This window comes from Crocodylus siamensis, chromosome 2 (genome assembly GCF_052110815.1).
Source record: "Crocodylus siamensis isolate JL-2025a chromosome 2, ASM5211081v1, whole genome shotgun sequence".
Classification (NCBI taxonomy): Eukaryota; Metazoa; Chordata; order Crocodylia; family Crocodylidae; genus Crocodylus; species Crocodylus siamensis.
The window spans coordinates 10,666,342-10,680,115 of NC_143396.1; the positions used below are offsets into that span (position 1 = coordinate 10,666,342).

At 58.1% G+C, this 13,774-nt stretch overlaps 2 protein-coding genes across 5 annotated transcripts in view; both read right to left on the minus strand.

Moving 5' to 3' along the window:
- The window catches only part of LOC149869869 (shootin-1-like), a 34,306-nt gene extending 27,844 nt beyond the window's left edge, over positions 1–6,462 (minus strand). For 2 of the 4 annotated variants that reach the window (XM_090035158.1, XM_090035159.1), the window contains exons 1-4: positions 6,239–6,462; positions 4,157–4,206; positions 3,581–3,641; positions 74–173 (exon numbers count right to left, since the gene is read on the minus strand). In XM_090035158.1, coding sequence (XP_089891284.1) covers positions 74–173; positions 3,581–3,641; positions 4,157–4,206; positions 6,239–6,395 — 368 coding nt within the window. In that variant the 5' untranslated portion in view covers positions 6,396–6,462. Of the gene's footprint in view, positions 1–73; positions 174–3,580; positions 3,642–4,156; positions 4,207–5,640; positions 5,788–6,238 lie in introns of those variants that run through there. The other 2 variants (XM_090035156.1, XM_090035157.1) reach the window with 2 other exon arrangements.
- Positions 6,463–12,252: 5,790 nt separating this feature from the next.
- Positions 12,253–13,774, minus strand: part of ATP6V1B1 (ATPase H+ transporting V1 subunit B1) — a 54,490-nt gene continuing 52,968 nt past the window's right edge. The window contains exons 13-14 of the mRNA XM_090035162.1: positions 13,495–13,624; positions 12,253–13,000 (exon numbers count right to left, since the gene is read on the minus strand). Coding sequence (XP_089891288.1) covers positions 12,834–13,000; positions 13,495–13,624 — 297 coding nt within the window. The 3' untranslated portion in view covers positions 12,253–12,833. The remainder of the gene's footprint in view (positions 13,001–13,494; positions 13,625–13,774) is intronic.

The following is a 13,774-nucleotide window of genomic DNA, read 5'->3' on the forward strand; positions in this document are numbered from 1 at the left end:
TGGGGGGGACGTTGTCCCCATCTCTGCCATCTTCTCTGCCCTCTTGCCCCTGGCAAGGTGGCACCTTCGAGACCTCACCTGGGCAGCATAGACTTCCGCTTGCTCCCGGCACGACCTCTCGATCTCATACTCTGTCTCCAGGGCCGACAGCTCGGCCAGCAGCTTCTGCGAGGCTGGGGAGGAAGAGGGGGAGCTGGTGGGGTGGGATTTGGGGCACCCTGGGAGCAATCCTCCCTATGACACCCTTCGCAGGGAGTGAGGGCTACAGTCTCTGGCAGAGGCAATGAGTGCTGGCATGTCTGCCGTGTGCCAGTCCTGTCCCCTCTTCCCCACTGCCAGGGTTGCTAACGATGGTTGCATCGTTGCTTATTAACTGAGCCCCGAGCAAAGTACTCTGGGGCATAGTGAGCCCTTGATCATAGCCATAGGTCCACCTGCAGCTCACCCCATCGCTATTCCCCATAGCGTGAGGGCTGGGGCCAGTGAGGATGGCCGTGCTGGGCACTGCACAAACCCCTGGTCCTTGCACAGAGCATCTTCACAAGCAGAGGCTGGACGCCTGTCTGGGATGGGGTAGGACCCGTGCATCCTGCATCTGTGCTGGGAACAGTCCCATTGCCCTTTGCTGTCCTTCCCAGCCCTGGGAGTGCATAATTCTTGTGGGCCGAAATATCCGCGATTGCAGCCCGGAGTTGGGAGCTGGACTAGGGCTGGGACACATGACCGATGAACACGGGTGTGATGTGCAGACGGCTGGTTTTCCCCCCGTGGCAGTGGCTGTTACAGAGGCTGGGCAGCAGGCAGCAGTGGAATAGGCCGGCCCCGAGCACAGGTGACCAGCAGTTGTGGACACGCAGCCATGCACCAAAGCGAGATGCACGGGCGCTGCTTCCACATTTAGCAACGGCACGGCGCGGGGCCGTGGCTCCTGTCTGCTCCGTTCGGGTCACAGCAATACGCAGGGGAGCAAGCATCAGACCCCAGGTCCATCATGCCCAGGCTCCGGTGTCCCGTGGCAGCTGGAAGGGAGCGTGACTGGGGCTGAGCAGGGTTTTCCTCCCCCTCTTGCAGCCTCCAGCATTGAGGGTCTGTGCCCCCCGCTCCCTGCCCCAGGGCCCCCGATGCCCCTTTCCTCCACGCGCGTGTCCGAGCCCTGGTGAATCCGGCCGAGCTCCCGGCTTCTCATATCTGGGGGCCACGACTCCCCCCTTTGGTGACGACACTGGAGGAAACAGGACTTCCTTGTGTTAGTTTTAAACTGATGGCCTGCTGCTTTCGTTCTGTGCCATCTTGTTCTTGTCTGCCAATAAAAAAATCCCTAGGTATTTTCTCTTCCCCATTTAGTATGCTGGAAACCCTTCTCCTGTCCCCTGTCCAGCATCTCTTCTCTGTGCGGCCCAGCCCGGGCCTCTGCTGTCTCCTCCTAGGGACGCCGCTCCACACCCTCCTCATCCTCGCTGCCCTTCTCCGCACCGTCTCCAGTGAAGTATTGCAGGGACCATCAAAAGGACAGATTTCGTTTTATGCATGAGAGGCGTACATTTAACTATACAGGACTAATGGCACAGTAGCTTTGGACTGTTTGGACTCTTTTCTGGCCAAGTTTCTTGTGTTTTTTTTAACTTAAAATGTATAATCTAGCAAATCAGCGCGCGTCCCAGTTGTCCTGTTTGATCTTAAACTGAATAATTCAGCGCTATCCCCTCAGCCTATTAATAAGGCTTCTAGCTTCGCTTTAACGGGAGAAAAACCTGTGATGATCTGTGATGTGCCACACCACTGCACCCCCCATTCAAAATCCTGGACCCACCCACAGTGCACGGGTACACCAGGCTGGGAGCACGGCCGCTCGTGTGCCAAGAGATGCCCAGACCAAGCCTGAGCGCCGGTGACATCCCCAAAACCCCTGGGGTCCTTCTCATGGTCTCTCCCTCTGTCTCCCCTGCTTTATTCCTCCTCACTCTTACATCTTTCCCTTTGCCTTCTGCCTTCACCAGGCTGAGATGCCCCGGGGTGGCCGCTTCGCCGTGCTGCTACACGCTTGGAGGCGAGAGGCAGCTCAGAGCAATGCTTTACCAGGTTTGCCGGTAAGGTCTTGGGAGGCTGCAAGGTGGGAATGGCATCCTTTGCAGAAGCTGCCTCTTTTGCTTGCGTGAGCGCCCTGGTTTTGCTTTGACATACAGGAAGCAGGACCTGGGTTTTGTGGCAGCCCCTCTCAGCTGACTTCTCCTTTGCCGCAGGCTAGCGATCTCCGTCTTCAGCAGCCTCCAAGGCCCTGCTGAGCTGCTGAAGGGACGTCTTTCCCGCCGGAGGGGAAGGGAAGAGGAGCTGGGGTGCAGCTCAATGCCTCCTGCAGACGTTGCTGCCCCCAGAGCCTCTGTGACCCGCCAGGACAGGTCCTCAAGGCTTTTAGGGGCGGCTGTAGCCAGGGCACTAAGCACCTAGGTCACAGCACCGAAGGAGCAGGCAGCCAGTTTTAGACTATCCAAAGGAAGTTACGTTTCCCCGAATCCCCGGTGTGGCATTGAAGGGTGAGCACAGCCCTGCGCCATTCCCTCTAGGGAGCCACCCTGCGGGGAGCTGAAGGCTGCTATTAAAACACATAAAATGAGGGCTGGAAGGAGCTCAGGAAGTCACACCTAGTGCAACCCCCTGCTCCAAGCAGGACCAGCCCCAACTACATCATCCCAGCCGGGTCTTAAACCCCTCCAAGGATGGAGGCCGCACCACCTCTCTGGGGAGCCTGGTCCAGGGCTTCACCACTTCCTCGTGGGAAAGTTTTTCCTAATATCCAACCTCAACTTCCCTTGCTGCAGGCTGAGCCCATTGCTCCTTGTCCTGTCACTAGAGAACTGGAGAAAAGGCTGGGAGCCAGGAGCTCACCAGGGCTCGGACATGAGCTGGGGGGAAAGGGGCATTGGTGGCTCTGGGGCAGGGAGTGGGGGGCATGGCCTCCATCAGCCCTGCCTGGACCTCGGTGCTGGAGCCGCAGGGAGAGGAACGGGGGAAACCCTGCTCAGCCCCGGCCGCTCTCCCTTCCAGCCTCTGCTCTCTGCCCGCGCGCGACACGGGACGTGGGCAAGGCAGACCCAGGGTCTGACCCAGCGGATGGCAGCTCTGATGGCCTTATGCGCGGTCTCCGCTCCGGTGACCAGGTGCCGTGACAAGGTCGGGGCGCACAGTCATAGACTCACAGCACAGCTGGGCTGGCAGGGCAGGACCAGCCCCATCCAGCCTTCCTCTGAGGAAGGTGAAAACCCCCTGACTGCTGTATTAACAGGAAGGGGGGAATGTCCCTCCCAGCCCCACGATGCAGGTGTGTCACTTGGGACTCACTAACGTTACCCAGGTCTCCTGACTCCCAGCCCGGTGCCTTCAACGGGGCACAGGTAGGTGCTGCACGGGGACAAGGGAGCTCCTAGCTAACCCCCAGCCCCTGGGTCCAGCAAAGCCATGCTGAAAACCAGCCTTAAATTAAGCTGCACGTGGATTTGGAGACGATGACCTCCCCCACGGTTGGTAACTTTGCCAGAGAGGAGGAGGAGGAGGAGGATGACGAGGAAGGCTGGGAAAGACTCACCTTGCTCAAACTCAGACAGCTTCGCCTGGGCTTTGTCCCTCTCCTGGAGAACAGCTTCATCCTGCAGGCAGATGTGCAGAGACCACGGGCCATGTGCAGGCCCCTTCCATCCCAGAGGGGCCTGAAGCCCCCCGCCCACCCCAGCGGGCACGGGGGTGATGCCTGGCAGCGTTCTGTACCGGTGTGCATTTGTTTGGGACAGGAAGTGAGGATCATCTGTCTCTATTTGGGACAGGATATCATGGCCCTAGGCCCCCCCCAAGGGACAATGACAGCCCCCCCTATAAAGGGAGGCCCCCGTGAGCATCATAGGTTCACAACAAGGGGTCCAGAAGAGGATCCGGAGCGCAGCTTGCCTGGGGCAAGAAGTGAAAGCTAAAAGGCACGTTTGGGACAGGAAGCGAAGGATAAAGGTTCTGCTTGGGACAGGAAGTGAAGGATAAAGGTTCTGTTTGGGACAGGAAGCGAAGGATAAAGGTTCTGCTTGGGACAGGAAGCGAAGGCCTGGGGACATCTGAGCCGGGGCGGCTGGGGGGAACCGCGGTGCAGGACGCGGCCCCACGCGGGATCACCTACCATGGCCGCGTCTCCGTCCCCGGAGGACTCCCCGTCGGACTCCAGAATGGCTGCGGGGAGCGGAAAGGCGAGGGCAGGTCAGCGCGGCCGGGGCGGGCGAAGGCCCCCCGGGAGCGGCCGCTGGAGCAGCTCAGGGCACGTCCCCGCACCCCGCAAGGGCAGCTCGGTGCACGGAGGTGACCGTCCACCAGCGCCGACGGTGGGAGATGGCTGCGGCCTCCAGGCTTTGCAGGCAGGGCGAGGCCCAGGGGCTGGGCCCGTAGGCAGCTCGCGAGGCCGCATCCAGCCCAGCCCCCTGCTCCAGGCAGCATCAGCCCTGACTCAACCCTCCCAGGCGCGGGTCTGTGCGGCTGCTCTCGGAAACTTCCCGGGGTGGAGACGTCTCCAGGGGCCTGATCCAGTGCTCGGCCACCCTCAGAGACCTTACTCCCCATCTTCAGCCTCGGCTTTCCCTGCTGCAGCTCGTGGCCATTGCTCCTAGTCCTGTTCCCTGTGGCCACAGAGAAAAGCCCATCTCCAGCCGCTCTGCCATCGCCCTGCAGGATCTGTAGCCTAGGACTAACACCCCCCCAGTCTTTTCTTCTCCAGACTAAATACCCCTAGCTCTTCCACCCTCTCCTCCTCAGTCTTGCCTTCCAGGCCCCCGAGCATTTTTATTTCTCTGTGCTGAGCTCTTTCCAACTTGCCCACGTCCTTCCTGAAGTGCAGGGCCCAGACCTGGACACCTGACACCAGGGCTGGATAGAGCAGGAGAATCACTGCCCTGACCCTCCTGCTAAAACAGGTTGAAACAAGCCAAGGGATACAGCGTTAACCCGTGGAATAACCTGCTGCAGGAGGATGCAGAGGCTGAGAGTACAGCCAGGTCTCTTGTACCCATCCGGGCTGGCCCAGCACTGCTGTGACACTGGAGTCTGCAAGGCTACCAGGAGACCTGGCAGGTGAGGATGTATGAGGATGGGCATGCGTGCGGGGCTGGTTTCCACAAGAGGATAACAGCCTATTGCTGCTGCCAGCTCCCGGAGCTGCACCGGGATGATGATCTTAGGGTTTCAGCTTTTATTTGCTCTCGGCTCTCATCCTCTGTGCATCCATAGCACAGCCAGCCATGCCCTTCCCCGTCCTCTCTGCCCATGTCCCCCTCTTCAGCAGCATGGTCTTGCCTGGGCCTGAGATCCAGCCTGGGCCTCCTGACATCTCCAGCCCCATCATCATCCCGCACTCCCTGCCAGGGGAATGCACCTGAGAGATCCCAGCAACCCCCCGCGGTCTGTACCCATTTGGTCCTGGGGTCAAATTCCTTCCTGACCCCAAGTGCATGCCCTGCCAGGAAAACCTCAGCTGTCTAAGGACAGATGCGTGCTTAGAAGTGAAGAAATCATACCCCAGAGAGAGAGCAGCAGGCAGATCCTGTACCTCTTATACAGCTAGTCCCACCGAGAAGCGGTTTGCAAGGATACGAGGTTTGTCCCATCTGTTCTTACCTCCCTGGCCCCCGGTCCAGCCCGTCTGCAGGGCCATCGGGGCTCACATGCCACCCGAAGCAGGCAGCTGGAGCCTCACGAAGGATCGCAGCCCAGGCGCCGCGGCGAGGGCCCCTTCTGCAATGCAGCCAGGCTGGGCTCAGCCAGCATCCCTCACCCCGGCTGTTTTCCCTCTGGCCACCCCAGGACTGTGCCTGGAGAGCTCATAGGAAAAGGGGACTTTCCAAGCGCCAACTCATCTTGCATTACAGCATGGGGGTAAGAGGTCAGGAGCCCTTTTGCTGGGCTCAGCTGATGGTCAGCTGATGCCCGCTGCAGCCAGGGTGCCTTCACAAATGCTCACCCCCTTTCAAATGAAAATGTGAACTGTCCTTTCTACCTAGGAGAACTTGTACAACCTGTGCTCTCTCCGCTGCCTCACGCAGGGCGCGTCGCCTGAGATCTTGCAGATAAATGCAATCTCTCGTTTGCAAATTCTGATAAAAGAGGTCACCTCTTCCACCAGTTTTGATCCCTTTTGCCTCTAAACCACTGCGGCTGCAATCTAGGACACCTGGCACCCCCTTTCCAAGCCATTTGCTGCCACGCAGCCCCTTACCTTCCAGCAGGCTGTCTCCCATCCAGTCCATCCTGCCTGCCCTGGAGATCTTCACTGTCGGAGCTTGAAAACGCCCTATCCCTCCCCCACCGTCCTTCCTGGCCCAGGGGGAACTGAAACCTCCCTCGCCACTCACCAGAACCCGCGGCAGCCCCATGCGCAGGGGGCACGCGGCGGGGACAGGGTGGGGCGGCTTCCCCAGCGGCGTGGGGGTGCAGCAAGAGTCAAGGCGGGGCCCGGTGCCTCTGGCAGGTGCTGGCACCTGGGAAGGGAGATGCTCAGCTCGACGGGCCCCATCCTCCCTGCCCCCTGGATGGGGAAGTAAGCCAGGAAGGAACGAGGCTGCCTGCTCAGCCGAGGCTCTGCAGTTGGCTTCCCCATGCCTGTGACCTTGTCCTTCCTGGGGGTTTGCTCCAGCTGTGACAGGGAGGACCCCCCCCATCCCCCAGCTGTTTGAAGTGCCTGGTTTCGTTATAATGGGAGCTGCATCCCAGGCTGGGGATGGGGCTGGGCTGCGCCAAGGCTCCTCCTGGCACCCACCCCGCAGGGTCCTGGTGTCATATTGAATGCTGACCTCGTGAAGGAACACCTTGAGAGGCTGGATACCTTCAAGTCAGCCGGCCCTGACAACCTGCACCCCAGGGTACTCAAGGAGCTGGCGAGCATCATAGCCCAGCCCCTGGCACGGGTCTTTGAAAACTCCTGGCACTCTGGTGTAGTGCCCGAAGACTGGGAGAAGGCCAATGTGGTGCCGATCTTCAAGACAGGGAGAAGAGTGGATCCGGCTAACTACAGGCCCATTAGCCTGACTTCTATCCTGGGGAAGATCTTGGAAAAGTTTATTAAGGAGGCCATCCTTGAGGGACTGGCCCAGGCTAACATCCTGAGGGATAGCCAGCACGGGTTTGTTGCGGGTAGGTCTTGTTTGACCAATCTCATTTCCTTCTATGACCAGGTGACCTATCACCTGGACAAGGGAGAAGAGATTGATGTCATATATCTTGACTTCAAAAAGCTTTTGATCTGGTATCCCACGATCACCTCTTGGCCAAACTGGCCGGTTGTGGCCTTGGCTCCACCACGATCCGCTGGCTGGGAAACTGGCTCCGTGGTTGGACCCAGAGGGTTGTGATTGATGGCAGTCACTCATCGTGGTGCCCTGTGACCAGTGGGGCCCCTCAAGGCTCTGTCCTGGGACCCATCCTGTTCAACATCTTCATTAACGATGTGGACACTGGAGTCAGGAGTGGACTGGCCAAGTTCGCCGATGACACCAAACTTTGGGGCAAAGCATCCACGCCAGAAGACAGGCGGGTGATCCAGGCTGACCTGGACAAGCTCAGCAAATGGGCGGACGAGAACCTCATGGTGTTTAACACCGAAAAATGCAAGGCTCTCCACCTTGGGAGGAAAAACCTGCAGCACCCTTATAGGCTCAGCAGTGCTACGCTGGATAGCGCTACAGAAGAAAGAGACTTGGGGGTCATCATTGACCACAAGATGAACACGAGCCTGCAATGCGATGCTGCGGCCAGTAAAGCGACCAAAACGCTGGCGTGCATCCATAGATGCTTCTCGAGCAAATGCTTCCCGGGACGTCATTCTCCCCTTGTACTCAGCCTTGGTGAGGCTGCAGCTGGAATACTGCATCCGGTTTTGGGCTCCACAATTCAAGAAGGATGTGGAGAAGCTGGAGAGAGTCCAGAGGAGAGCCACGCGCATGATCACAGGTCAGGAAAACAGACCTTACGCCGACAGGCTGAGAGCCATGGGGCTCTTTAGCCTGGAAAAGCGCAGGCTCGGGGTGATCTGATGGCCACCTATAAGTTTATCAGGGGTGACCACCAGGATCTGGGGGGACGTCTGTTCACCAGAGCGCCCCAAGGGATGACGAGGTCGAACGGTCACAAACTCCTGCGAGACCGTTTCAGGCTGGACATAAGGAAGAATTTCTTTACTGTCCGAGCCCCCGAGGTCTGGAGCAGTCTGCCAGTGGAGGTGGTTCAAGCACCTACATTGAACACCTTCAAGAGCAAACTGGATGCTTATCTTGCTGGGATCCTGTGACTCCAGCTGACTTCCTGCCCTTTGGGCAGGGGGCTGGACTCGATGATCTCCCGAGGTCCCTTCCAGCCCTGATGTCTATGAAATCTATGAAATCTATGAATGTCAAAGTTTGAATGCTTGTAATAAATACTCATTAGCCAGTTTAGAAAAAAAGGCAAGGTTCATCTTTTTATCTAGGGTCATTGCTTGTTTTGGCCTACGTGGTGAACGTCTTGATTTTGAATTTTATCTTTAGAGGCCTTGCAGCAAACGTGCTGAATGTCTTGGGGTTTTGAATATTATCTCTAGAAGCCTTTAACAAAGTTAGCCTAAAAGCAACCGAGTTCGAAACCTAGGGACTTTTGGAAAAGAGTTGGCAAGAGATCACTGCGGTGGTGTGGAAAATTTCCCAAAGAAGACCCAGGAAAGAAATCTGTTAAAAGATCGGAGCCCGAATTTGGGAGTAGTGACAGGTTTGGGTAGGAGGGGCCCAAGACGGCAGCTCACCCAGGATATAACCTGTAACCTACAGTCCCAGTCTGGAGGTACCTACCCTCACGTGCAGGACACCGAAGGAAGAATCGCAAGCGCAGCCGGGTCAGACTGATCCTGAACCAGCCTCTCCGCGAGCAAGAGCTCCTGTTCACGCTGAAGCCGCGGTGCGAAGCAGGGGGCTTGTTCCTATCACTGCTGAGACCAACCCTAAAATTGGGGCTAGGACTAAGAGACTGCAGATGGGTTAGGGAAAGGATGGCGGACGAGCGTGCGGGAGTGTGGGTGCATTAATTGTGGTGGGTGTGCGGGCTTTAACTGTGATGTCAGATGTGTGGAGAAAAGCTTATACTAGATGCTGTATATATATAGCTATACATAGAGAGAGAAATATTCTTTTTTCAAAAAGCCCCCCACAAACCCCTGCTGATTTGGGAGCCAGAAAAGCCTGCTTCCCATGGGGCGTGGTTGGGGGGGTCACCCCCATTCTTCACTGATGAAGCACACTGAATCCACGTGCAGGGAAAGCCTCAGGTAAGGGAGAGAAACTCTGTCTCAGGGCTTGAAACCTCTGTTCTCTGCCTCTCCTTTCCCCTTTTGGTTTCTGGGTCTTGAGTGGGATGATGCCATGCCAGGGGCATCAAACCCTGCAGCAAACTGGGCAAGGTTGGAGCCTGGCAGTTTTGCTGGTGTGCTCTGGGCCAGGCATGTTTTAGCTGCTGTTGCAAACTTCTTTTAGGTCCAGCATAGCTGTGCCGCTGCAACCCCGGCTACGTGTCTTGCCGGCTGTTTTGGCCACGCAGACCTTGGTGGGAGGGTGTCACGAGTGCACCCTCCCTCGTGCAGGCTGCCCGGGAGGGGGGTCCTTGCAGCTACTGGCCGTGCGAGCCTCGAGTGGGACGGTGCTGTGAGACTACCATTCCCTGGTGCAAACTGCACAGGACGCGGTCCTGGCAGTCCCTGTGCTGGGCACGGCGGTGTCTCATGCTGCTCTTGTGGCTCCGTGTCCAGCAGCGCGGCTGGTGCTGGTTGCAGTCCAGGCTCTTTCGCTGTTTGGCTTTTCTCTGAGGTCTCTTGCAGGTTCCTGCCCCAGCAGAGCTGGGATGAAGACTGAAAACTTTGGGGTGCTATACGCTGATGAAAACCGCAGTTCACCCCTCAAATCCACCATGCAGAAGTGAGGATCAGCACTACAGTTTTGCAGGGAGCAAAGAGGGGCCCTTTGCAATGCACCCGTGGAGCAGCTTGTTGGACTCTCCGGTGTGGGCCCCCTTCTCCAGCCCATTGCTGAAGGGCAGAAATAGTGGGGCAGCCCCCCGGGACTACCCTTTTGGGATCCCCAAGTCCTAGACTGCCTGGTTATGGGTAAAGACCCTCCCCCCAAGAGGGTTCCACTTATAGATTTTGTTTGGTAGTGTGTAGTGTTTTAAAATTATAGTTAGCGATTACTTTTTGGGGGGGGGGTTATGCTTTGTAATAAATTTGGATTTTGTGTTTACACTGCTTGCGAGAAAAGGGTGCCTGGTTTTATTGGACACACTAGTCATTCATTTAGTGTTTCCCAGGTAGGCTCAGTGTGGGGCTCGAGCCACATTGAAATATATTGAACCCGGCCCAAAACTGAACCCAGCCCTTGTTGCCTCTGACCGGTGCTCAGCAGATGGGTTATGCTACTAAACGCCAAGCGAGGCCGAAAGGTGACACCCTCCGGGACCTGGTCCCTGCGGATGCCCACAGGCCCTGCAAGGGGCTGCACGGCACGGCGAGGACTGCTCCTCCCGTGCCCTGGCTTGCCTTGGTGCTGCCTCAGCACAAGGCAGCCTGTCCTGGGAGTGGGCTGGCTATTACATGCCTCCTTCCCTGACCCTCGGTTTCGCGAGCGCCGCGGTTCCTCTTTCACCTCTGCAGCCTGGGAGCTATTTGCTTTCTAGCTCCAGAGCCTTGGTGGGGGGCAAGTGGGCTGGAAGGGGGTACTTCCTACACAGCTAAGGTCGCAGAGGGTTGAACTGTAGGGAAGGCCGATGGATCCTCCACCTTGGGGTCTGAAGCGAGCGGTACCCACTGGAGACCAGGCTCAGCCTGGGGCTTCTTGCATCGCCCCCCAAACGCTGACCTGCACAGGAGGGAAGGGACCCAGGTCTGCCCTAAGCCATGGAGCAAGTGGCTATCGCGGGTGGGAGACTGCAAACTTTGGGGGTCTCTTGTGCTCAGAGAGGGACCCACGGCCTCGGGCTAGAGGGGGCTCACAAGGGAGTGAATCTGGCCTTAATCAACCCACCAGATGTGCTGCACGGGTCTGGGAGGGACTTCCCCTGGTCTGCGCCGTGCGTCAGGGGGGGTTGAAGCCTCCTCCAGAGGCGCGGGGTGCAACCCCGCAGGGTCCTGGCTGGAGGGTCTTGTCCCTCTACTCAGGCTCGGACTGATGCTGTCCTGGGGCAGGAAGGGATTTTACCCCTGGGCAGCTTGGTATGGCCTGGGGCAGTTCTCCTACTGGGGGACAGCGACCTAGACCCCCGAGCTTTTTTCTTCGAAGACTGAACGAGGAGCTTTATAGGAAGGTGAAGACAAATGATGAACTCCCCCTGCCTCTGCCTGGTCTGCCTGCCTGTCCGTCCGTCTCAGCTTAACTTGTGCTTCTGAAGCTTCCACTTGGGGTTTAAATGTCTTTTTCAAGGGCCCCCAAAATACTTAGAGTCCTAGAGAAGTGGGGCTGGCAGGGGCCTGCAGGGTCACATCCAGCCCAGCCCTGCCTGAGGCAGGAACAGCCCTGTCCAAACCAGCCCAGACAAACCCTGCATCTGATCTAACCCTAACCCTAACCCTTAGCAAAATGGCAGTCGGTGCTGACATGACACAAGACAGGGAAATGGAGAATTTAATTAAAAATACAAAGCGGGGGGACTAAACCTACAGTCGGTTATTTAATAAAGCATGCAGAGGTCAAGCAAACACCTAGACTTGGGGATCGGGGAGAGGCCTGCAGCAAAGCGCCCTTCCCACAGCTCTGGAAAAACCTTCTTTCCCACTGCTGGCCCCATCTTCCTCCCCGACGGCCAAATCTTGGGCCCTCCTCGACGCTGGGGATGCATGGACAGGCCCTTTATTTGTCCCCTGGTGCCACCTTCCCCCCTGCCCCGGGGTGGGTCTCAGAGCTGGAAAGCCCCAATGCAAAGAGTGTGGGATGTGTCTGCACCATGCAACCTCTTTGCCACTAAGGGCAGGACTAGGGGTGTGTGCATGGGGTGCAGGGGGTGCGGTACATCATCACATAGAAAGCAACACCTATATGGCTCCTGTTACAGAGAAACAAGAAACTGTACCACGACACTAGGGGGCTGACGCTACATTATTCCATGTAAGATCAAAGCAAAATCACATAGCAGCATTGGATCGTGTGCTGATTTGCTAGATGATATGTTAAGCTTAAAAAACACAACGCATCAAGCCAGAAAAAAAGAGTCCAAACAGTCCAAAGATACTGTGTCACTAGACTATAATTATCATAGCTGATTGTATGTCTCTTATTCAGATTCATAGAGCAAATTCTCACTGTTTTGAACGTCTTGACAGTGCCTCCAATGTGCCACTGTCAGTCATTTCTACACTATGATGAAGGGAAGGTTTTTAGCTAGAGCTCAAAGCAGACTGCAGGGCTGGGAAAGAGAAGAGAGACTCTCCCAGGCATGGCTAAGAGACTGCAACGCTGCAGAAGGAAGGAGAGGTCGAACAGGGGAGCACATCAAGGTCATTAAGAAGGAGAGAGGGTCGCTCACGCCCACCCAGTGAAGAGATTAGCAGGTATCATAAACAGCCATGAAGGCAATTGGCTCCCTGGCTGCTTTTTCTCCCAGCCTTCAAAGTTTGGGCAGAGCAGGAATCAAAGCGGGGTGCGCTTGCACCCCGCTGGATCCACCCCTGCCTCCCACCCACCCCCTTGGGAACCGGGGAACAGCCCACTCCAGCGGAAATCAGGTGGTTTCTTCACATCGGCGTGTTCCCCGGGGACGCTGCCGGGTGCCTCGGGACCCCCCACCTGCACCCCGGGGCCAGGCAGGCGTCACAGGGCGGTGTCGGTCTGCTGCGAGCCCGGGCCCCGGCCCTCCCGCGGGTAGTACTCGGCCAGGATGCTCTCGGGGATGCGCTTGAGCAGCTCCTTGGGGAAGATGCGCAGCAGCTGCCAGCCGATGTCCAGCGACTCGAAGACGGTGCGGTTGTCGTAGGGCCCTGGGGAGCGCGGCAGCGCGGCATGGTGAGCGCGGGGGGCTCTAGGACATGGCAGTGGCGGGGTTTACACCTCCGGGATGTGCTGGGGAGCAAATACGCAGCCCAGGAGAAAGGCTGTGGGGACAGCGATGCCCGGAGGGGCTAGAGAAGGCCCAGGGAGCTCCCCTCTCCATGAGGCCGGATCTGGGTTCGAGGTTGGCGCCAGCTTCCAGAGACCGGCTCTGCCTTCCTGGGGGCCGGGGCGGCGTCAGGGTGGCCGCGTCATGCTGCTCAGAGGTCAGACGCGGGGCTGATCGGGGCTGGTTTGCCCAGGGCTGATCCTACCGCAGGCAGGGGTTGGACTGGAAGTGACCCTGCAGGTCCCTCCTTTCTCTGACCGGGACTCTCTCGCTGCTGCTCTCTGCCGTGGGGCATCCCCTGCACGGCCGCGGCCGCACCCCTGCCCCCTCCCTGCCCTGGCCCGCGAGTGCCCGGCCCGGGCCCCCTCTCCTCACCCTGGGCGATGAACTGCTTCTCGAACTTCTGCAGAAACTCCAGGTAGAGCAGGTCGTCGGCCGAGAGCGCCTCCTCGCCCACCACCGCCTTCATGGCCTGCACATCCTTCCCGATGGCGTAGCACGCGTACTGCAGGTCAGGGAGGGGCCAGGTGAGGCAGGGCAAGGCTCCTGCACCCATTTCACCGATGGGGCAGCTAAGTGAGAGTCCCGAGGCCACGGAGGCGGTATGTGGCAGAGGTGGGGAGTGACCCCCACCAGACCACCCAGCCTGTCTACC